Source organism: Mobula hypostoma, chromosome 12, assembly GCF_963921235.1.
Source record: "Mobula hypostoma chromosome 12, sMobHyp1.1, whole genome shotgun sequence".
In the NCBI taxonomy this organism is placed as follows: Eukaryota; Metazoa; Chordata; class Chondrichthyes; order Myliobatiformes; family Myliobatidae; genus Mobula; species Mobula hypostoma.
The window spans coordinates 38,091,039-38,114,382 of record NC_086108.1 but is presented as its reverse complement, the minus strand read 5'-3'; the positions used below and the strand labels follow the sequence as shown (position 1 = coordinate 38,114,382).

Below are 23,344 nucleotides of genomic sequence, written 5' to 3'. Positions count from 1 at the left end.
AATCGCTCCTCCACCTATCTTTGTATCATCATCAAATTTAGCCACAAATCCATTAATAGCATGGTCCAAATCATTGACATACATCATAAAAAGCAGCGGTCCCAACAGCGACCCCTGTGAAATTCCACTGGTAAGCTGCAGCCAGCCAGAATAGGATCCCTTATTTCTCACTCTCTGTTTTCTGTGGACCAGCCAATGCTCCAACCATGCAAGTAACTTCCCTGTAAATCCATGGGCTATTACCTTGCTAAGTAGCCTTATGTGCAGCACCTTGTTAAAGGCCTTTTGAAAATCCAAGTACCTCACGTCTACTACATTTCCTTTGTCTACCCTGTTTGTAATTTCCTCAAAGAACTGCAGTAGATTTGACAGGCAGGATTTTCCTTGCAGGAGACCATGCTGTCTTTGGCCTATCTTGACATGTGCCTCCAGGTACTCCGTAATCTCATCCCTAACACTCAATTCCAACAACGTCCCAACCACTGATGTCAGGCTAACAGGTCTATAGTTTCCTTTCTGCTGCCTCCCACCCTTCTTAAATAGTGGAGTAACATTTACAATTTTGCAGTCATCCTGTAAAATGCCAGAATCTATTGATTCTTGAAAGATCATCATGAATGCCTCTGCAATCTCTCCAGCTACTTTCTTCAGTACAAACCTTGTACTTTGTACAAATTTTATACTTCAAAGCATTTAAGTTTTCTGCTTTCTATTTTGACATCCTTAGGATATTAAAAATAATATTATTTATGAATACTAAACATAATAATAATTATTTCATTATTGTTTAATTATTTTTAAATATAAAAATTTAACAAATTAAAAATTTATAATTTTAATAAAATAACCGCAGTCACGCAATTTTACAGTATCAGATTTTTACCTTGTTCTAACAATTTTTTATTTAAAAATTCTTTGTAGATTATGATTGTTTTGAAAGATTATTACCAAAAAGTCAGAACTTAGAAGTTTTCACATCAAAGGAAGGGAAACCACAATTTTGAACCCAAGCCAAAACAGCTGACAGGCACAATGGTAAAAGTAAAATATTTTGATTAGATGGCATTGGTGTTCAGCAGGCTGGCAGTTCATTAACAATGAACTACCGACTTCCATAGTATAATTACTTTTATAAGTTGTAACTTGAAACCTTGACAATGTAAACACACTGAAGCTCTAAAATATTTCAAAGTAAACTTTGTGGTACATTTATTATTTAGAAAATGAATGGATTATATTCATTATCATAATTAATTACAGGGTATTTCAGAATTATATTAACCTAGATTTCAAAATTATGTTAACATTATTTAAAGGAAAATTGCAGCTGCATGGCAACAAAGACTAAGTGTGATTCAGTTACTGCACGGTCACACACCTGTGCAGCTTAGAAGGGACAGTGCTGATTGGAAACATAAGTTCTCACAGACTTTCTGTACAAATGGGCTGACATTCATACATGTAACAAATTAGTTTCCATCCATTAGCTTGCTCATAGTTTTGATTACTTTTCAGATAAGGTCAGATTTCACCGATTTTTTGAAAGCTTACAGACAAATCTAATGTGGCTCTCTATTCTTTCTTTCTCTGGCTTGCATTTAACTACACAAGCTGATTATTACTGTCTGAAATTTGAAAATAATTTATGCTGTCTGCACAAAATAGTCAGGAAATGTTATTGTTTTTCAGTGAGCCATTTATTTTTGGCAGAGGGTATTGACTGCTTTGACCCTTTCATGAGCCTTGGGAAATATTAAAAGGCTATCAGTCTATACGATATTCCTAGTACTACAAAATATAAGAAATATGCCATCATCGTTGGCGCTGGAGTTCCTACAAGACAAAAAGCAGATACCACACATCGGGAACAGACTGAGCCACTGTGTATAGTGAAAAAAACAACTCAGTCTGAAGGGAACCACCCACTCTTTTTCTGCCTCAAGGATGAAAATTTTTTTAAATATCTTAGCTCAAATTTTGTTTTACAGTCTGATTTCATGGTGACATTAATAATTGCTACTGTGATGTGAGACTCGTGTTTTGGTGCAACTTTAAAAAGGCTCATGTTATTAGTCTAGCAGTTCAAAAGAAAACAAATCATTTAATTTATACAGTACCTTTCATAATATATGCTTCATGTGCTATATTTTTCTGTGGTTCCTTTAATGCTGTTAGCTAATGGATTGTATTATATGGCAGGATTAAAAGAAACACAGAACAATATAGCACTATTTGGGGATGAGTTTCCACACAGAAAGGCTACTTGTGGGGGAAATAAAACAACAGTAAGCTCTGTTGTATCTGTATTGATGGTTGTACTTTTGAACCACTTTCACAGGTTATAAAGCGATACTGAGTGGACATCTGGTAGCTGATGAAATTCTGAAATGTAGATGCCATTCCTGATTTGGAATACCTGAAGTTGGGCTTAATCATTCATTGAGATAATGAATTAAGTGATTCAGTTGGAAGGACAAACATTGAAACAAGTAAAGTTGCCCAAGATGTTGGATTTCCAGGGATGTAACTTATCTAAAAAATGGAGATGGTAATAGGAACTGTTCACACTGTACTTTGAGCTGGCCGTAGCAGACTGCTGGTAATAAAGATTTGATTGTAACTCATTGGTTAAATGGAAGACAGTTGTTGTGTAATATAAAACTCGTAAGTGAGGTTAATGGAGCATGCTTATAAATGTATTATAACCATATTGCAACCTGCCCAAAAATGTATCATTTGGTAGTTATTGTTCATTACCTGCAACCAGGAGTAGGAAATTACTTTGATCTGTTCTTAATGGAATAAATACTGCAGCAGATAACTCCAGTTGAAAAGTATGTACCTGGTGCCAAACAAAATCACAACTGTGGAAGGAATAGCCATTAGATATAGTTACACCAAAACCTCAGTGCAGGTGTAACCAGTACTACAGTATCTTAGCATGACTCTGGACCAAAGCATAATGTCTTGCTCAAGCAAACTGTCGCTTTCAGGTGGATGCAATTAAAACCAGCAAGTCATACGCTGTTAAAGTACAGAAAGACTACACTGAAGGCAGCCGAGAGATATTCTCTGAAGATGCTGAACTTTAAGAATCTTGAGAGTCATTGTCAAGCCTACATTTCTATAGTTTATGATAAGCAGCAGACAGCTGTAAGCAAGCACTTCCAAGAGTGTCTGGGAGCAACAGTATTGCTGTAAAATCAGCCACATGCAGAGTTGTGATGGTTATGGAGAGGAGTTATGCACAAAGAGGGAAGGAGCCACTTGCTGCGATCTTTGGATAGGAGAAGTTTCACTGGTGTACAAATCAAATAGCTACATACGTGCACAGTGATTGCAAACCACTTGAAAACATTGCTATTAAGTATTAGAGAGTTGTGGGCTTAGCCAGCATGTTGGACAGAATGGGTACTGAGGCTATAAGAGAAGCTTTGGATTCAGAGCATGAAAAAATGTGGTGAGATACTCCAATCACTGCAGGAGATGAAAGAGGCTATCAGACAAGCTGGCACAAGGCATTGCCTGAAGCAAATGATTCAGACAGGATAGAAAACATCAAAAGGTAGCTCTGCTCTTGCCTCCACAGAAGATAAGGGTTGGGTAACAATGCAAATAGATCTTCAAATGTAAATGGATAATTGTTATGAAGAAATTATGTGATCAATTCACCTACCTCATATATTTATGAGGGAAGGGGTGCTTATATATAATTGCATGCAAAAGTTTGGGCACCCCTGGTCAAAATTTCTGTTACTGTGAATAGCTAAGTGGATAAAAGATGAACTGATTTCCAAAAGGCATAAAGTTAAAGATGACACATTTCTTTAATATTTTAAGTAAGATTGCTTTTTTATTTCCTTCTTTTATAGTTTCAAAATAACAAAAAAGCAAAAGGGCCCGAAGCAAAAGTTTGGGCACCCTGCATGGCAGTACTTAGTAACACCCCCTTTGGCAAGTATCACAGCTTGTAAACACCTTTTGTAGCCAGCTAAGAGTCTTTCAATTCTTGTTTGGGGGATTTTTGCCCATTCTTCCTTGCAAAAGGCTTCTAGTTCTGTGAGATTCTTGGGCCGTTTTGCATGGACTGCTCTTTTGAGATCTATCCACAGATTCTCGATGATGTTTAGGTCAGGGGACTGTGAGGACCATGGCAAAACCTTCAGCTTGCGCCTCTTGAGGTAGTCCATTGTGGATTTTGAGGTGTGCTTAGGTTCATTATCCTGTTGTAGAAGCCATCCTCTTTTCATCTTCGGCTTTTTTACAGATGGTGTGATGTTTGCTTCCAGAATTTGCTGGTATTTAATTAAATTCATACTTCCCTCTACCAGTAAATGTTCCCCGTGCCACTGGCTGCGACACAAGCCCAAAGCATGATTGATCCACCCCCGTGCTTAACGGTTGGAGAGGTGTTCTTTTCATGAAATTCTGCACCCTTTTTTCTCCAAACATACCTTTGCTCATTGCAGCCAAAAACTTCTATTTTAACTTCATCAGTCCACAGGACTTGTTTCTAAAATGCATCAGTTTTGTTTAAATTTTTCTTTGAACCTTCTGAATAGAACTTTTTAGCTGCAATGAGCAAAGGTATTTGCTCTCCAACTGTTAAGCACGGGGGTGGATCAATCATGCTTTGGGCTTGTGTCGCAGCCAGTGGCACGGGAAACATTTACTGGTAGAGGGAAGAATGTATTCAATTAAATACCAGCAAATTCTGGGAGCAAACATCACACCGTCTGTAAAAAAGCCGAAGATGAAAAGAGGATTGCTTTTACAACAGGATAATGAACCGAAACACACCTCAAAGTCCACAATGGACTACCTCAAGAGGCGCAAGCTGAAGGTTTTGCCATGGTCCTCACAGTCCCCTGACCTAAACATCATCGAGAGTCTGTGGATAGACCTCAAAAGAGCAGTGCATGCAAGACGGCCCAAGAATCTCACAGAACTAGAAGCCTTTTGCAAGGAAGAATGGGCAAAAATCCCCCAAACAAGAATTGAAAGACACTTAGCTGGCTACAAAAAGCTTTTACAAGCTGTGATACTTGCCAAAGGGGGTGTTACTAAGTACTGACCATGCAGGGTGCCCAAACTTTTGCTTCGGGCCCTTTTGCTTTTTCGTTATTTTGAAACTGTAAAAGATAGAAATAAAAAAGTTTTCTTGCTTAAGATATTAAAGAAATGTGTCATCTTTAACTTCATGCCTTTTGGAAATCAGTTCATCTTTTACTCGCTTAGCTATTCACAGTAACAGAAATTTTGACTAGGGGTGCCCAAACTTTTGCATGCCACTGTATAAGAAGAGAAAGGTTGTACTGGCTTAGGATGAAAAGGAAGGTGAGAGACAATGTGAGGGAGTTTGAGACCTACACATTTCAATTATTAGGTAGATCAAATGAAACATTTCTCCCTTACTGGTTTTCAGATAAATCCTGAGCAAAGATCACTTATGTTCCACCTAGAGGGGAAATTGTGTTTGGTTACAGGTGAGCATTTTACAAATTTCTGGGGGAGGGATTTCACAGAGAGCAGCTATCTAACAACAGTAATTCCCAAGCTTCCAATACAGTCTGCCAGCTCAACATCCTGAAGGTACAGATCACATTTAGAGGCTTCCTATTCATTGCAGGTAACTTCGGGAGGTTCTTAAATGACTGGCTGTTTGATCACCAGATATCAGCTTGATTTCCACAGAGTAATGGAAAGAATTTCTGTAGAAGGCTGCAATATCACCATCAGATTCTTGTTGAGTTTCTTGACTTTCTGCAATACTGTGCCCGAAGGATGATGATCGGCAAAGTGCAAAGACTTCCTTCTGAATGTGAACCAGAACTCTGCTCCTTAAACTGAGCTGTTGAAAATTGAGGACAACAGGGGATAGGCAGAGGAATACAAAGCTACCAGAACAGAGATCTACAGATGCAGCAAGGATAAAACCTACAAAAGATTGACGCCATACAGACCAAAAAGTACCCTATCCTAGATCATGAATTCCTTGCAGAGGAAGAGCTCCCACCATCAATACAAGAACTGCCATATTAGCAAGATGACTATAAAGGAAACTTATATGGGGATGTTTTACTACCTCTAGAGCAGGGGTTCCCAACTTTTTATTATGCCATGGACCGCTTCCGTTAACCAAGCACACCGTAGACCCCAGGTTGGGAACCTCTGCTCTAGAGAGAAAACATTACAGATCAATAATAGGCCTCTGATGAACTACAACCAGTTTGGATTGGTTTGGGAAGGATGGACCATTAACCCAAACATTGTTTGGACTGTCTTTCATCTTCTATTAAGTAGGGACACAATATGTTTTTTTATGTAATACCAGTCCATGAAGAATCTATGTTCCTACAATCACGTTATCCCTTTAGTGCTCATGCATCTAAATGCAGGCTTTTATTGGGACAGTGTTTGGGAACAAAAGGCTCTGTAGGAAAAGATGTGTTAGAGAGAAAGTAACTATAAGCATGCCACCTGTCTCTAAACCATTTCACGAATAAAGTATCTTTCATTAAATTACTACCTGTTGCTGGTATCACCCGGAGTTAATACGGTGAACACTGAGACATCTCTTACTTGCTGCCTTAACAGAGCCATGCAGCACAAAACAGACCATTTTGCCCAAATAGTCCATATTGATGAAAGTGCCCATTTAAACAAGTTTCACGGTCCTTTGCAATTGCTGTCATTACTTACACCATAGGACCATAAGATAAAGGAGCAGAATTAGGCCATTTGGCCCATCAAGTCTGTCCACCATTTCATCTTGGCTGATCCAAATTTCCTCTCAGCCCCAATCTCCTGCCTTCTCCCCATATGCTCTGACCAATCAAGAATCTATCAGTCTCTGCCTTAAATATACATACAGACTTGATCTCGACAGCTGCCTCTGGCAAAGAATTCCACGAATTCACCACTCTCTGGCTAAAGAAATTCCTCCTCATCTCAAGTCGAAAAGGACACCTCTCTATTCTGAGGCTTTGTCCTCTGGTCTTAGACTCTCCCATCATAGGGAACATCCTCTCCAGATCCACTCTATTGAGACCTTTCATGATTTCATAAGTTTCAATGAGGTCTCCCCCTACCATTCTTCTGAATTCTAGTGAATACAGGCCCAGAGCCATCAAACACTCTTCACCTGACAAACTATTCAACCCAGAAATCATTTTCATAAATCCCCTTTGAACCCCCTCCTTTTTCAGCACATCCTTTCTAAGGTAAAAGGCCCAAAATTACTCACAATTCTCCAAGTGAGCTTTTACTAGTGCTTCATAAATTCTCAAAATCCCATCCTTGTTTCTATATTCTAATCCTTTTGAAATGAATGCTAGCATTGCATTTGCCTTCGTCAACACAGACTCAACCTGCAATTTAACCGATAGGGAATCTTGCACAATGACTTTCAAGTCCATTTGCACCTCATTTTTTTGTGTTTTCTCTTCACTTAGCAAATAATCAACTCTTTCATTTCTTCTACCAAAGTACCTGACCATACACTTCCCGACACGGTATGCCATCTGCCATTTCTTTGCCCATTCTCCTATTTTGTCTAAGTCCTGTAGTCTTTCAACGTCCTTAAAACAATCTGCCCCTCCACCTATCATCACATCGTCTGCAAACTTTGCAACAAAGCCATCAATTCCATCATCCAAATCATTGACATATAACGTAAAAAGAGTAGGTCCAAACACAGACCCCTGTGGAGCAGGACTAGTCAATGGCAGCCAACCAGGAAAAGACTCCCCGTATTCCCACTCTTTGCCTCCTGCTAATCAGCCGCTTCTTTATCTATGCTAGAACCTTTCCTGTAATCCCATAGGCTCATAGCTTGTTAAGTAGCCTCATGTGTGGCACCTTGTGAAAGGTCTTCTGAAAATCCAAATCAATAACATCAACCGATTCTCCTTTGTCTATCCTGCATGTTATTTCTTAGTAGAATTCCAACCAACTTGTCAGACAAGATTTTCCCTTCCATGTTGACTATCACCTATTTTATTGTGTGCCTCCAAGTACCCTGAGCCCACATCCTTAATAATCAACTCCACCGTCTTCTGAACCACTGAGTTCAGACTAACTGACCTATAGTTTCCTTTCTTCTGCCTCTATCCCTTTTTGAAGAGTGGAGTGACATTTGCAATTTTCCAGTCTTTCAGAACCATTCTGAAATCTAGTGACTCTTAGAAGGTCATTACTAATGCCTCCACAATCTCTTCAGCCACCTCTTTCAGAACCTTGGGGTTTACACCATCTGGTCCAGGCAATTTATCTACCTTCAGACCTTTCAGTTTCCCAAGAACCTTCTCCCTAGTCATGGTAACTTCACACACCTCATAACCTTTGATACCTGGAACTTCCACCAAACTATTAGTGTCTTCCACAGAGAAGACTGATGCGAAATACTTATACAGTTCATCTGCTATTTCCTTGTGCCCCATTACTACCTCTGCAGCATCATTTTCCAGTGGTCTCTTATGCACTCAACCTCTCTTTTACACTTTATGTATCTGAAGAAACTTATAGTATCCCTTTAATATTACTGGTTAGCTTACTTTCATATTCCATTTTTACCTTCTTAAATACTTTTTTGTTGCCTTATGTTGGTTTTTAAAAGCTTCCCAATCCTCTAACTACCCACTAATTTTTGCACTATTATATACCCTCTCTTTGACTTTTATGTTGGTTTTGACTTCTTTTGTTAGTCACGCTTGTGCCATCTTCCCTTTAGAATACTTATTTCTCTTTAGGATGTATATATCCCGTACCTTCCAAATTGCTTCCAGAAATTCCAGCCATTGCTGATCTGCCATCATCCCTGCCAGTGTTCTTTTCCAATCAATTCTGGTCATCTCCTCTCTTATGCCTTTGTAATTCCCTTTACTCCATTGTAATACTGATACATCTGACTTTAGCTTCTTCCTCTCAAATTTCAGGGTGAATTCAATCATATTATGAGTATTTATCCATAAGGGTTCTTTTACCTTAAACTCTCTAAACATTTTGGTTCATTGCCAACGCACAATCCAGTATATCTGGTCCACCAGTGGGCTCAACTATGAGCTGCACTAAAAAGCAATTTCACGGGCACTTCAGAAGTACCCCCTCTTGGAATCCAGCACCAAACTGATTTTCTCAATCTACCTGCATATTGAAATCCCTCATGACTATTGTAACATTGTGTTTTTGGCATGCATTTTTTTTTATCTCCTGTTGTAATTAGTAGACCACATCCTTACTACTGTTTGGGGGTCTGCACACAACTCATCAGAGTCTTTTTACCCTTGCAGTTCCTTAGCTCTATCCACAATGATTTAACACCTTCTGACTCTATGTCACCTCTTTCTAATGACTTGATTTCATTTTTTACCAACAGAGCTACGCCATCCCCTCTGCATTCCTGCCTGTCCTTTCTATACAATGTTTATCCTTTGACATTAAGCTCCCAGCTATAATCTTCTTTTAGCCATGATTTAGTGTTGCTTGCAACATCATACCTGTCAATCTGCAACTATGCTACATGTTCATATATACCTTATTCCTTATACTGCACACAATCAAATATCACACCTTCAGACCTGTACTAACCCTTTTCAATTTTGTCTGCCTTTTATGTTGCAGGATATCCTGTTGACTGCAGTTTTGTCCTATCAACAGCCACTCCTCGTGACACATTGTCCCCGTTTATATACCAGCTGCCTCATCTTTTGCACTATCACCTGCCTTTCCTACAATATTTCTTGCATTGAAGTATTGAATTGAATTGACGTTATTTCTTATGTCCTTCACATGAGGATCTTTACGTTACATCTCCATCTAAATGTGCAATGTGTAATTTATAGTAATTTGTAATATATAATATGTACAACAGGGCAGTCAATATAGCATAAAAATCAGTGTGAATTAATCAGTCTGATGGCCTGGTGGAAGAAGCAGTCCTGGAACCTGTTGGTCCTGGCTTTTATGCTGTAGTACTGTTTCCTGGATGGTAACAGCTGGAACCTTTTGTGGCTGGGATGCCTCAGGTCCTTAATGATACTTTGGGCCTTGTTTATGCATCTTTCTCTGTAAATGTCCTGAATAGTGGGAAGTTCACATCTACATATGCGCTGGGCTGTCCATACCACTCTCTGCAAAATCCTGTGATTGAGGGAAGTACAGATCCCATACCAGGCAGTGATAGTGCCAGTCAGAATGCTCTTAATTGTGCCCCTGTACAAAGTCCTTAGGATTTGGGGACTCATGCCAAACTGCTTCAACCGTCTGAGGTGAAAGGCGCTGTTGTGCTTTTTTCACCATACAACGCGTGAGATCCTCAGTGATGTGTATGCCGAGAAACTTAAAGCTGTCCTCCCTCTCAACCCCAAATCTATTGATTGCAATAGGGGCTAGCCTGTCTTCATTCCTCCTGTGGTCCACAACCAGCTCCTTTGTTTTTGCGACATTGAGGGAGAGGTTGTTTTCTTAGTCACCACTGTGTCAGTGTGATGACTTTTTCTCTGTAGGCTACCTTGTTATTATTTGAGATAAGGCCAATCAATGTAGAATCATCAGCAAATTTGATAAGCAGATTGGAGCTGTGGGTGGCGATACAGTCGTGGGTATACAGAGAGTAAAGAAAGGGGCTTAGTACACAGCCCTGAGGGGCACCTGTGTTGAGGGTCAGAGGGGCAGAGGTGAGGGAGTCCACTCTTACCACTTGCCGGCGATCTGAGAGGAAGTTTAGGATGCAGCTGCCCAAGGCAGGGTGCAGGCCGATGTCTGGACCTCACAGCTCTGGACACTAGTCGCACCATGCTCAACCTTTTGAATCCTAACCTTGTCTGAGGTCTTACCAACATCTGCCTCCAAAACCTCTCCACTAACTGTTCTAGCTCTCTGGTTCCCATCCCCTGCATCTCTAAATTAAAACCCACTGTACAGCATTAAGAAACCTTCCCACTAGGATGTTAGTTAATCCCCATCTAGTTCAGGTGCAAACTGTCCCATCTGTACCGGTCCCACCTTCCCTGGAAGAGAGCCCAATGATCCAAAAATGTTATGCCCTCCCTCCTACACCAACTCCATAGCCACATTTTGAACTGTGTAATCGTCCTAGTTCTGGCCTCACTAGCACATGGCATGGGTAGCAATCCAGCGATCACAATCCTTGAGGTCCTGCCCTTTAACTTAGCACTTAACTCCCGGAACTCTCTGTGTAGAACCTTGTCACTCGACCTACATGGACCACGAATTCTGGCTGTTCATCTTCCCACTTCAGAATGCTGAGAAGTCAACTCAAGATATCCCTGGCACCTGAGAGGCAACGTACCATCTGGGAATCTTCAGAACCTCCTGTATGTGCCCCTAACTATCGTATCCCCTATGACCACAGCGTGCCTCTTCTCCCTCCTTCCCTTCTGAGTCACAAAGCCGGACTCAGTGCCAGAGACCCAACCACTGTGACCTTCCTCTGTTAGTTCAACCAAACCCTACTACCCCTAACCAGAGGTTTCCCTGCCTTCCCACATCCTGCAAGAGGAGCATTCCACTATCCTGCCTGACATCTCTACTGTCCTAGCTGAGCAGATATAAAAGAGAGAAGGAAAAAGAAACTTAACCTAGAGCCTTTCCTTTCTTTTGCTTTCTCTGACTGAAGTCTTTCTTTGCTGAAGCCTTGAAGAGTCACAAGGTAGCGGAGGTTTGAGATGAGTGTTTTCTTTCTCCTGCCAAAGAAAAGCCATCAGACTAACCTTGCCTTTCAATACCTGTTCCATAATTGTGCAGAATATGACATTGCAATTGCTTATCTAAATGCATTGCCACCATCCTTCCTGACTACATTTCCCCAACCTCATAGAAGATTTAGAGGGTGAAGTGGCTTTTGTCCTTTTTCGTCCTAGTTACTGCTCACCCTGTGAAGGGAAATAAAATGTTACACATTTACCCTATCCAAGCCTCTTTCAATTTTATACACTTCAATAAATCTCTAAGCCCCTAGTGTTCTGAAGAAAATAGCCACAATTTAGCTAATTGTGGTAACAACCGAACTTCTGCAGCGCTGGCAATATCCTTCTAAGTCTCCTTTTCATGTTCCTTATTTACTGTGATGGGCTAACCAGCACTCTGCTTTCATGTTTTATGTAATTTTAAGATGATGTACAGTACCTTGTCTTACATTCTGTGGTCTACATGGTGTAGGAAAACATCTTGGATGCCGCCTTAACTATCTTTCCTTATTGTCTTGTGTTTGTTTTACATCTCTGTGTTCCTCTGTAGATCTTCAGAATTCTGCTGCTGGTTGTGTATTCTCTTGCCTAGGTTGCCCTCCAGACAGTTCTGTAGATTGAGTTCCATTCTCCAATTTCAAGGCCTCATTGCTAGTCTATTGAAATCTCCCTGTAGTCTATGACTTCCTTTTGCACGTCAATTTTTGCATCAGCGACCTTTATAACCCATCTCCTTATATTTACATAATTAAAGGAATCTGCTTTGATCCCCTGGAATTCTAACCTTTTGATCAATCTACATTATGAGATCTTACAGTGACCGTCACTTAAATCAGGCTATCATTTGTGGTCAGAATACTAACTACACAATTATGTCTACCGAATCACTGCAGAAGCAGGAGGAAGCAGCATACAAGGATGCAGAGAACTAGTTGCAAAAATGGATATGAAAATGAGTTAGAGACCATTTGTTTTCCCCACTTCTTGCCACCACTGCCATTATCTCTTATCTTTAGCTCGTATACATTTTCTTGCAGTTTAACTATCCAATTTTTCTACTGTCACTTGAGCAAAGCTTTTTGACTGCTGATGTTCATGCTTTATTGATTTCAGCTTGTTATTATTAATACTGTATACAAGTTTTGTCAGTAGGTGTTTGAAGATCTTTAACTGTCTTCAGTCAGCATCTACAATTGCACAGTAGTTAGGTTTGCAGGATATATATCATGCTGTGTTCTGCTGTCAACACTAACAGATCAGCCAAACTGCACTCATTTGGGATTGAGCTGTATCCTTCCTGGTGATTATGTCATACCTACTGGGTAAATTTCTTGAGACATGAAATTAGCCAGGGAAAGTTCAGAGGTGGTAATCAATTATTATTGTGGAAGCATATGCGTTTTGGTGGTGGTGTGGAGATATGTCTCTACCAAAGGAGGTGTAAGGTGCTTCTCCCCCTTTTTTTTACAGGAGGGAGAAATCAATATTTATGCCATCAGGTTGGAGCCTACCCAAATGAAATACCTCTGCTCCATCTGCCAAAAGCAGAACTTTCCAGTGGTCAAATATTTTAATTCCCATTCACATTCCCGTTCTGACATGACAGTCCATGGCTTCCTATTGTACCAAGATGAGGTCACCTTCAGTGTGGAGGAGCAACACCTTATAACCCATCTGGGTAGCCTCCAGCCTAATGGCATAAATACTGATTTTCTCCCTGTTAAAAAAATTCCTCCACCCCCCCCCCCTTCTTCTGTTGCCCACACTGGCCACTTACCTCTTCTCACCTGCCTATCACCTCCACCTTCCCTTTCTCCTGTGGTCCACTCTCATCTCCTATCAGATTTCTTCCTCTCCAGCCCTTTATCTTTCCTACCCACCTGGCCTCATCTATCATCTCCTTGCTATCCTCCTTCCCCTCCCCCCACCAAGAATAAAAATTATTGTGAGACCGCTTCGTCGAGCACCTCTGCATCATCCGCCACAAGTGAGATTCCCCGGTGGCCAAACATTTTAACTCTGATTCCTATTCCCATTTCAACGTGTCAGTTCTAGGCCTCTTCTTGTGCCAACATGAGGCCACCCTCAGGGTGGAGGAGTAACACTTATATTCCGCCTGGATAGCCTCCAACCTGATTTCATAAATATTGATTTCTCCTTCCACTACCTTTCCAGTCCTGAAGAAGGGTCTTTGCCTGAAACATCATCTGTTTATTCATTTCCATAGATGCTGCCTGACCTGGTGAGTTCCTCCAGAATTTTGTGTGTGTTGCTAGCTACACACACACACACACACACACACACACACACACACACACACACACACATATATATATACCTAAGACTTTTGTACAGTACTGTAAATACCACATATTTTTGTGAAAATCAGATACCATTAATACAATCTTACTCTGAAATGGTACTTTGAAATTGTCTTGATAACATGCCACATCCCTTCCATTTCTTCCCAACTTGACTGTATTATGTTCAGTTGATTTAAGGGTTCCGTCGGGACTAAAAGCACTTCATTACAGTGTGTGCAACTGAACTATCTGCAAGATGTCAACAACATTACAAGCCATAACCACATGACAGTCACTTAAGGTAGCACCGACACACCTACTTCAATTTATCAGGATACGGAGGCATACATGGTCTGATGAGTCAAAGCAGGCAAAATATATATGTTCATAAATGCACTGTTGTCTGTAAAGCACAACAAATTCCCATCAATGAATACATTACTGTTCTACTGTTCTTATTTGTAAATGTTGTATACAATGTGATCAAACATATAAATGTTGTGGATTAAAAAATTTTGCACAAAAGCACACATCCACATGAAAAACACTTTCGAAGAAGCAAGTTCACCTGATATGCTTCTTGCACTTCCTTGCAGCTTGATTCTTCTTTGCAGACAGTCTTTAATTCCAAGGTTTGTGCATCTCTCCACCGTGCAGTGATGTGGTCGTTTCTTCGGACACCGCGCTTCTCCTTCCTTCATCTTCCCCTTTTGGATTTTGGCTGCACATTCCTCCTTTTCTCGACTGCCTTTGACTGCGACTTGATGCTTCAAAATTGTCTTCAAATTATTATTAATTCTTTCTACAACTCCTCCAACCTTAGCTGTATTTAGTTTTCTCTATTTTAAGGGTTCATCAGGTCCCAATAGACTTATAGACGAAAGTCAGTTCCTTACAGTGTGAACAGGACCCCATTGTACTATCAATAGACAATACACAATAGGTGCAGGAGTAGGCCATTCAGCCCTTCGAGCCAGCACCACCATTCACTATGATCATGGCTGATCATCCACAATCAGTACCGTTTTCCTGCCTTCTCCCCATATCCCTTCTCCGCTATCTTTAAGAGCTCTATCTAACTCTTTTTTGAAAGAATCCAGAGATTTGGCCTCTGCTGCCTTCTGAGGCAGAGCATTCCACAGAACCACAACCCTCTGTGTGAAAAAGTTTTTCCTCAACTCCACTCTAAATTGTCTATGTCTTATTCTTAAACTGTGGCCTCTGGATCCGAACTCCCCCAACATCGGGAACATGTTTCCTTCCTCCAGCGTGTCCAATCCCTTAATAATCTTATATGTTTCAATCAGATGCCCTCTCATCCTTCTAAATTCCAGTGTATACAAGCCCAGTTGCTCCAATCTTTCAACATATGACAGTCGCTCCATCCTGGGAATTAACCTCGTGAACCTATGCTGCACTCCCTCAATAGCTAGAATGTCCTTCCTCAAATTTGGAGACCAAAACTGTACACAATATGCCAGGTGTGGTCTCACCAGGGCCCTGTACAACTGCAGAAGGAGCTCTTTGCTCCTATACTCAATTCCTCTTGTTATGAAGGCCAACATGCCATTAGCTTTCTTCACTGCCTGCTGTACCTGCATGCTTACTTTCAGTGACTGATGAACAAGGACACCTAGATCTCGTTGTACTTCCCCTTTTCCTAACTTGACACCATTCAGATAGTAATCTGCCTTCCTGTTCTTCCTACCAAAGTGGATAACCTCACATTTATCCACATTAAACTGCACCTGCCATGCATCTGCCACTCACCCAACCTGTCCAAGTCACCCTGTATTCTCATAACATCCTCCTCACATTTCACACTGCCACTCAGCTTTGTGTCATCTGCAAATTTTCTAATGTTACCTTTAATCCCTTCATCTAAATCATTAACGTATATTGTAAATAGCTGCGATCCCAGCACCGAGCCTTGCGAAACCCCACTAGTCACTGCCCGCCATTCTGAAAAGGAACCGTTAATCCCTACTCTTTGTTTCCTGTCTGCCAACCAATTTTCTATCCGTGTCAGTACCCTACCCCCAATACCATTTGCTCTAATTTTGCACACTAACATCCTATATGGGACCTTATCAAAGGCTTTCTGAAAGTCCAGGTACACTACATCCACCGGCTTTCCCATGTCCATTTTCATAGTCACATTCTCAAAAAATTCCAGAAGATTAGTCAAGCATGATTTCCCCTTCGTAAATCTATGCTGACTCGGACTTATCCTGCCACTGCTATCCAAATATGCCACTAATACATCTTTCGTAATTGATTCCAGCATCTTCCCTACCACTGATGTCAGACTAACTGATCTATAATTGTCTGTTTTCTCTCCTCCTCCTTTCTTAAAAAATGGGGTAACATTAGCTACCTTCCAATCTACAGGAACTGATCCTGACTCTATAGAACATTGGAAAATGATTACCAATGCCTCCACGATTTCCCGAGCCACCTCCTTAAGTACCCTGGGATGCAGACCATCAGGCCCTGGGGATTTATCAACCTTCAGTCTCGTCAGTTTACCCAACACCATTTTGTGCCTGATGCGAATTTCCTTTAGTTCCTCTGTTACCCTAGGTCCTCTGGCTACTATTACATCTGGGAGATTGTTTGTGTCTTCCCTAGTGAAGAGAGATCCAAAGTACCTTCTCAGCTTGTTTGCCATTTCCTTGCTCCCCATAGTAATTTCACTCGTTTCTGTCTTCAAGGGCCCAACTTTGGTCTTAACTAACTTTTTTCTCTTCACATACCTAAAGAAGCTCTAACTATCCTCCTCGATATTCTTGGCTAGTTTACCTTCGTACCTCATCTTTTCCCCCCGTATTGCCTTTTTAGTTATCTTCTATTGCTCCTTAAAAGTTTCCCAATCCTCTGGCTTCCCACTCATCCTTGTTATGTTATACTTCCTCTCTTTTATTTTTATACTGTTCTTGACTTCCCTTGTCATCCACGGTCGCCCCTTACTCAATCCTCATCAGCCTATGGATTTTACCCGCTCCAGGTCTGTACAAAGCCCTTCCCATTGCAGACCAACAACCGTACCCCATTTGTTGCCTTGAGACAGGTCTTCAATTCTGAAGTAAACTGCTGGGCTTTAGTTTTACTTACCACTTCCTTTCACCAAGTTTTCTCAGCCAAAGTTTCGTGAAAAATCTTGATTATGCCTTTATCCGCCATCTTCTGTAAACAAAAATCTTGACTGCACTTCTTCCCTCCCTGCCTCCTGTTTCTTTGCCTCAGCTGCAACTGTTCCCAGAATGTGACTTTCCATTCCAGGACATCACAGATGTCCCCTTTCTTTAAAGAACAGGGTTTCCCTCTCTCTTTGACTGATGCTGCCCTCACCTGCTTCTCCACCATTTAGATTATGAGGACACTCAGTCCTCGTTTATTGTCATTTAGAAATGCATGCATTAAAAAATGATACAATGTTCCTCCTGAAAGATATCACAGAAAACACAGGACAAACCAAGACTAAAACTGACAAAACCACATAATTATAACATATAGTTACAACAGTGCAAAGCAATACCGTAATTTGATAAAGAGCAGACCAAGGGCACGGTAAAAAAATGTCTCAAGTCCCGATAGCCCCATCATCTCACACAGACGGAAGTGCTGCAACTTGCTGATGCATTGGAAGCACTCGACCGCAGCCAACTCTGAGTCCGTCCGAAAACTTCGAGCTTCCGACCAGCCCTCCGACACCGAACACCATCTCGGCCAAGCGCTTCGACCCTGCTCCAGCCGCCGAGCAACAAGCAAAGCCGAGGACTCGGGGCCATTTCGCGTGCATCTGCACTCACACCATCTTCCACTGTTGTAATAGTGATAGAGTCCCTCTTGTCCTTACCTATCATTCCATCAGCCACTGCATCCAACACATTATCCTCCGCAACTTCATCTCCAAGGGGATCCCACCACTAAACATATCTTTACTTCCCCCCACTCTCCACTTTCTGCAGGGATCACTCCCTCCGTGATTCCTTCATCTATTCATTCCTCCCCACTAATATCCCTCCAGGCACCTATCCCTGCAAGCAGCCTAAGTGCTTCTCCTGTCCATACACCTCCTCCCTCACCACCATTCAGGACCCCAAACAGTCCTTCCAAGTGAGGCAACACTTCACCTGCAAGTCTGCTGGTGTCGTCTATTGTGTCCGGTGTGCTTGAAGCAATATCATCTATGCTGGTGTGACCCAATCTAATTAAATGAAACGTTTGATGGACAGATTGTTATGTACACTAACCATAGGTGGAAATAGAGTTCACTATATCTATCCCTATTCACTTTTTGTGACAATTTCAGCTAGCATTTTTTCTCATAGACCAATTAGTAAATTGATCTAACATTTTGACAAAATTCAGAAAAATGCATGAATTCAGTCAGAATGTTGCAACAATCAAATTATTGTTACTTTATAACACCGTTATTTAGAAGAAGGTTTTGTAATGCCCAAGTAAACAATTTTGAAGGTTGTCTAAATCACAAAAGGAGACATTAACTGGTCACCCAGCTTACAACCAAATGTGCAAATCCAGGTACAAAAACAAATGTATGTTCTATAAATCAGTTCCGTGATAGGATGAAAGAAATTAGCTGGAAACTGGAATATTAAAGCGAGGCAGAGTATGATTTAAAAATAAATGTGTATTTCACTGTAGAATTTTGAGTAAACTCATCATAGAATGTTGTGTTTATTAAACCATGGAGCTCATTGACTGTAACATCTGTTGCACTAACAGTTCTGTGTAACTAAACACAAAAATGTGATTTAATGAATCTTAAATTAACAAAGAGCCATGCAAGGGCTGCTAAAGAAATTATTAATAACCATTTTCCCTATCTAAAAAATAAAATTTTAAGTTTGTGGCTTTTGTAATAATCTTGTAAAATTTGGAAATCAGCAATGTTAATATTGAATTTGTCCTAATTCAACATTTAAGAATGAATTGCCGGTATAGTCTGTAATATCTTAAAAAGATTATTTAATGATTAGTTAAAACATCAGAGGCTGAATTCTTCTGATAGCTCATTGTATTAATTTCTATTATTTCCTTTCAGGTTACCGTGGCCTTGATAAGTTTCTTTGAAACAATGCTGTTGGCTTATCTCAGCTATAAGGTAAGCTTTTTGATTTGAAATGGTTGCTTGGCAACTCCCTGCTTGCACAAACTCTCTGGATTCAAGGGATCTTTCAGATTGGTTTTACTAGCTGGCCATGAAACAAAGGTCAGGAGAAACATAGAACATAGAAAATAGGTGCAGGAGTAGGCCATTCGGCCCTTCGAGCCTGCACCGCCATTTATTATGATCATGGCCGATCATCCAACTCAGAACCCCGCCCCAGCCTTCCCTCCATACCCCCTGACCCCTGTAGCCACAAGGGCCATATCTAACTCCCTCTTAAACATAGCCAATGAACTGGCCTCAACAGTTTCCTGTGGCAGAGAATTCCACAGATTCACCACTCTCTGTGTGAAGAAGTTTTTCCTAATCTCGGTCCTAAAAGGCTTCCCCTCTATCCTCAAACTGTGACCCCTCGTTCTGGACTTCCCCAACATCGGGAACAATCTTCCTGCATCTAGCCTGTCCAATCCCTTTAGGATCTTATACGTTTCAATCAGATCCCCCCTCAATCTTCTAAATTCCAACGAGTACAAGCCCAGTTCATCCAGTCTTTCTTCATATGAAAGTCCTGCCATCCCAGGAATCAATCTGGTGAACCTTCTTTGTACTCCCTCTATGGCAAAGATGTCTTTCCTCAGTTTAGGGGACCAAAACTGCACACAATACTCCAGGTGTGGTCTCACCATGGCCTTGTACAACTGCAGTAGTACCTCCCTGCTCCTGTACTCGAATCCTCTCGCTATAAATGCCAGCATACCATTCGCCTTTTTCACCGCCTGCTGTACATGCATGCCCACTTTCAATGACTGGTGTATAATGACACCCAGGTCTCATTGCACCTCCCCTTTTCCTAATCGGCCACCATTCAGATAATAACCTGTTTTCCTATTTTTGCCACCAAAGTGGATAACTTCACATTTATCCACATTAAATTGCATCTGCCATGAGTTTGCCCACTACCCAACCTATCCAAGTCACCCTGCATCCTCTTAGCATCCTCCTCACTGCTAACACTGCCACCCAGCTTCGTGTCATCCGCAAACTTAGAGATGCTGCATTTAATTCCCTCATCCAAGTCATTAATATATATTGTAAACAACTGGGGTCCCAGCACTGAGTCTTGCGGTACCCCACTAGTCACCGCCTGCCATTCTGAAAAGGTCCCGTTTATTCCCACTCTTTGCTTCCTGTCTGCTAACCAATTCTCCACCCACACCAATACCTTACCCCCGTGTGCTTTAAGTTTGCACACTAATCTCCTGTGTGGGACCTTGTCAAAAGCCTTTTGAAAATCCAAATATACCACATCCACTGGTTCTCCCCTATCCACTCTACTAGTTACATCCTCAAAAAATTCTATGAGATTCGTCAGACATGATTTTCCTTTCACAAATCCATGCTGACTTTGTCGGATCATTTCACCGCTTTCCAAATGTGCTGTTATCACATCCTTGATAACTGACTCCAGCAGTTTCCCCACCACCGACGTTAGGCTAACCGGTCTATAATTCCCCGGTTTCTCTCTCCCTCCTTTTTTAAAAAGTGGGGTTACATTAGCCACCCTCCAATCCTCAGGAACTAGTCCAGAATCTAACGAGTTTTGAAAAATTATCACTAATGCATCCACTATTTCTTGGGCTACTTCCTTAAGCACTCTGGGATGCAGACCATCTGGCCCTGGGGATTTATCTGCCTTCAATCCCTTCAATTTACCTAACACCACTTCCCTACTAACATGTATTTCACTCAGTTCCTCCATCTCACTGGACCCTCTGTCCCTTACTATTTCTGGAAGATTATTTATGTTCTCCTTAGTGAAGACAGAACCAAAGTAATTATTCAATTGGTCTGCCATGTCCTTGCTCCCCATAATCAATTCACCTGTTTCTGTCTGCAGGGGACCTACATTTGGCTTTACCAGTCTTTTCCTTTTTACATATCTATAAAAGCTTTTACAGTCCGGTTTTATGTTCCCCGCCAGTTTTCTCTCATAATCTTTTTTCCCCTTCCTAATTAAGCCCTTTGTCCTCCTCTGCTGAACTCTGAATTTCTCCCAGTCCTCAGGTGAGCCACTTTCTCTGGCTAATTTGTATGCTACTTCTTTGGAATTGATACTATCCCTAATTTCTCTTGTCAGCCACGGGTGCACTACCTTCCTTGATTTATTCTTTTGCCAAACTGGGATGAACAATTGTTGTAGTTCATCCATGCAACCTTTAAATGCTTGCCATTGCATATCCACCGTCAATCCTTTAAGTGTCATTTGCCAGTCTATCTTAGCTAATTCACGTCTCATACCTTCAAAGTTACCCCTCTTTAAGTTCAGAACCTTTGTTTCTGAATTAACTATGTCACTCTCCATACTAATGATGAATTCCACCATATTATGGTCACTCTTACCCAAGGGGCCTCTCACGACAAGATCGCTAATTAACCCTTCCTCATTGCTCAAAACCCAGTCCAGAATAGCCTGCTCTCTAGTTGGTTCCTCGACATGTTGGTTCAAAAAACCATCCTGCATACATTCCAAGAAATCCTCTTCCTCAGCACCTTTACCAATTTGGTTCACCCAATCTACATGTAGATTGAAGTCACCCATTATAACTGCTGTTCCTTTATTGCACACATTTCTAATTTCCTGTTTAATACCATCTCCGACCTCACTACTACTGTTAGGTGGCCTGTGGACAACTCCCACCAGCGTCTTCTGCCCCTTAGTGTTACGCAGCTCTACCCATATCGATTCCACATCTTCCCGGCTTCTGTCCTTCCTTTCTATTGCGTTAATCTCTTCTTTAACCAGCAACGCCACCCCACCTCCCCTTCCTTCACGTCTATCCCTCCTGAATATTGAATATCCCTGAACGTTGAGCTCCCATCCCTGGTCACCCTGGAGCCATGTCTCTGTGATCCCAACTATATCATAATCATTAATAACAATCTGCACTTTCAATTCATCCACCTTATTACATCAAATAAAAATACAAAAGGTAACAGCCTTTTCTGGGTCATGCTGTTAAAATGGTGGATAGTATTTCCTTTCAGTACATGTATGGCTAAGAATTATGAGTAGCTGGCTAATTGCGTTAAAGAATACTTACCACACTTTGGTGCAGAATTGATTTTAATTCCTTTGAATAATTCAATCAGTTGATAAGCATTGAAAAGTTAAAAAGATTTTTTAAAATTAGCTTTATTTGTCGCATGACAATCAAAACATCGAAACATACAGTAAAATGAGTTGCTTGTGTTGGGATGTGCTGGGGACAGCCAGCAAATGTCAGCATGCTCCCACGCCAACACAGTAGGCCCACAATTTACTAACCCAAACCGAGATGTCTTTGGAATGCGAGTGGAAACCAGAGCACCCGAAGGAAAACCGTGCTGTCTCACAGATGGCATTGTGAAGTTTTATCTTAAAAAAACAGCAACAATTTCAGCTGGTGGAAACGTGGAAGTAAAACTGAATTGGGTTGCCCTCTTTTTTTTGAAGCAAACATTAATTTGTAAACAAGGGTGTTAAGTCTTTGTTAATGAACCTTCCTAAGGTACAACTGTCTTCCATGAGGAATAATTAAAGCATTTAGGAAGGAATTAGTTCAGTTGCAAAGCTGGATCAATCCATTTGGATCAAAAACCTGCTGGCATCTTTTTTTAAGTGTGCAGTTGGTATCACTTCATGTTTTTTTCTCTAGAATTATGGTAAAGAACCAACTGGGAAGATGGGCTTACAGGAGAGACAGGCAAGATGTACTGGAATAGTTAAAGGGATGAGCATTTGTGGTTAACAGAATAGATTCAAAGTTTTTTTAAGATTATGAGGACACTCAGTCCTTGTTTATTGTCATTTAGAAATGCATGTATGCATTAAGAAATAATGCGATGTTCCTCCAGAGTGGTATCACAAAAAAAACAAAAACAAACCAAAGACTAACACTGACAAGGCCACATAATTATAACATATAGTTACAGCAGTGCAAAGCAGTACCATAATTTGATAAAGAGCGGACCATGGGCACGGTAAAAAAAAGTCTCAAAGTTCCGATCGACTCCCGATAGTCTTGATAGTAGGTGGCAAAACGGAGAAACTCTCCCTGCCATAAACCTCCAGGCGCCGACGACTACCGATGCATTGGAAGCACCCGACCACAGCCGACGCTGAGTCCGTCTGAAAACTTCAAGCCTCCTCCAACACC

General features: G+C 41.1%; 1 protein-coding gene across 2 annotated transcripts in view; it reads left to right on the top strand.

The window, feature by feature from the left end:
- Nucleotides 1–23,344, top strand: part of kcnt2a (potassium channel, subfamily T, member 2a) — a 1,051,023-nt gene that overhangs the window by 349,280 nt on the left and 678,399 nt on the right. For both annotated transcript variants that reach the window (XM_063063856.1, XM_063063854.1), the window contains one exon: nt 19,083–19,142. In XM_063063856.1, coding sequence (XP_062919926.1) covers nt 19,083–19,142 — 60 coding nt within the window. Of the gene's footprint in view, nt 1–19,082; nt 19,143–23,344 lie in introns of those variants that run through there.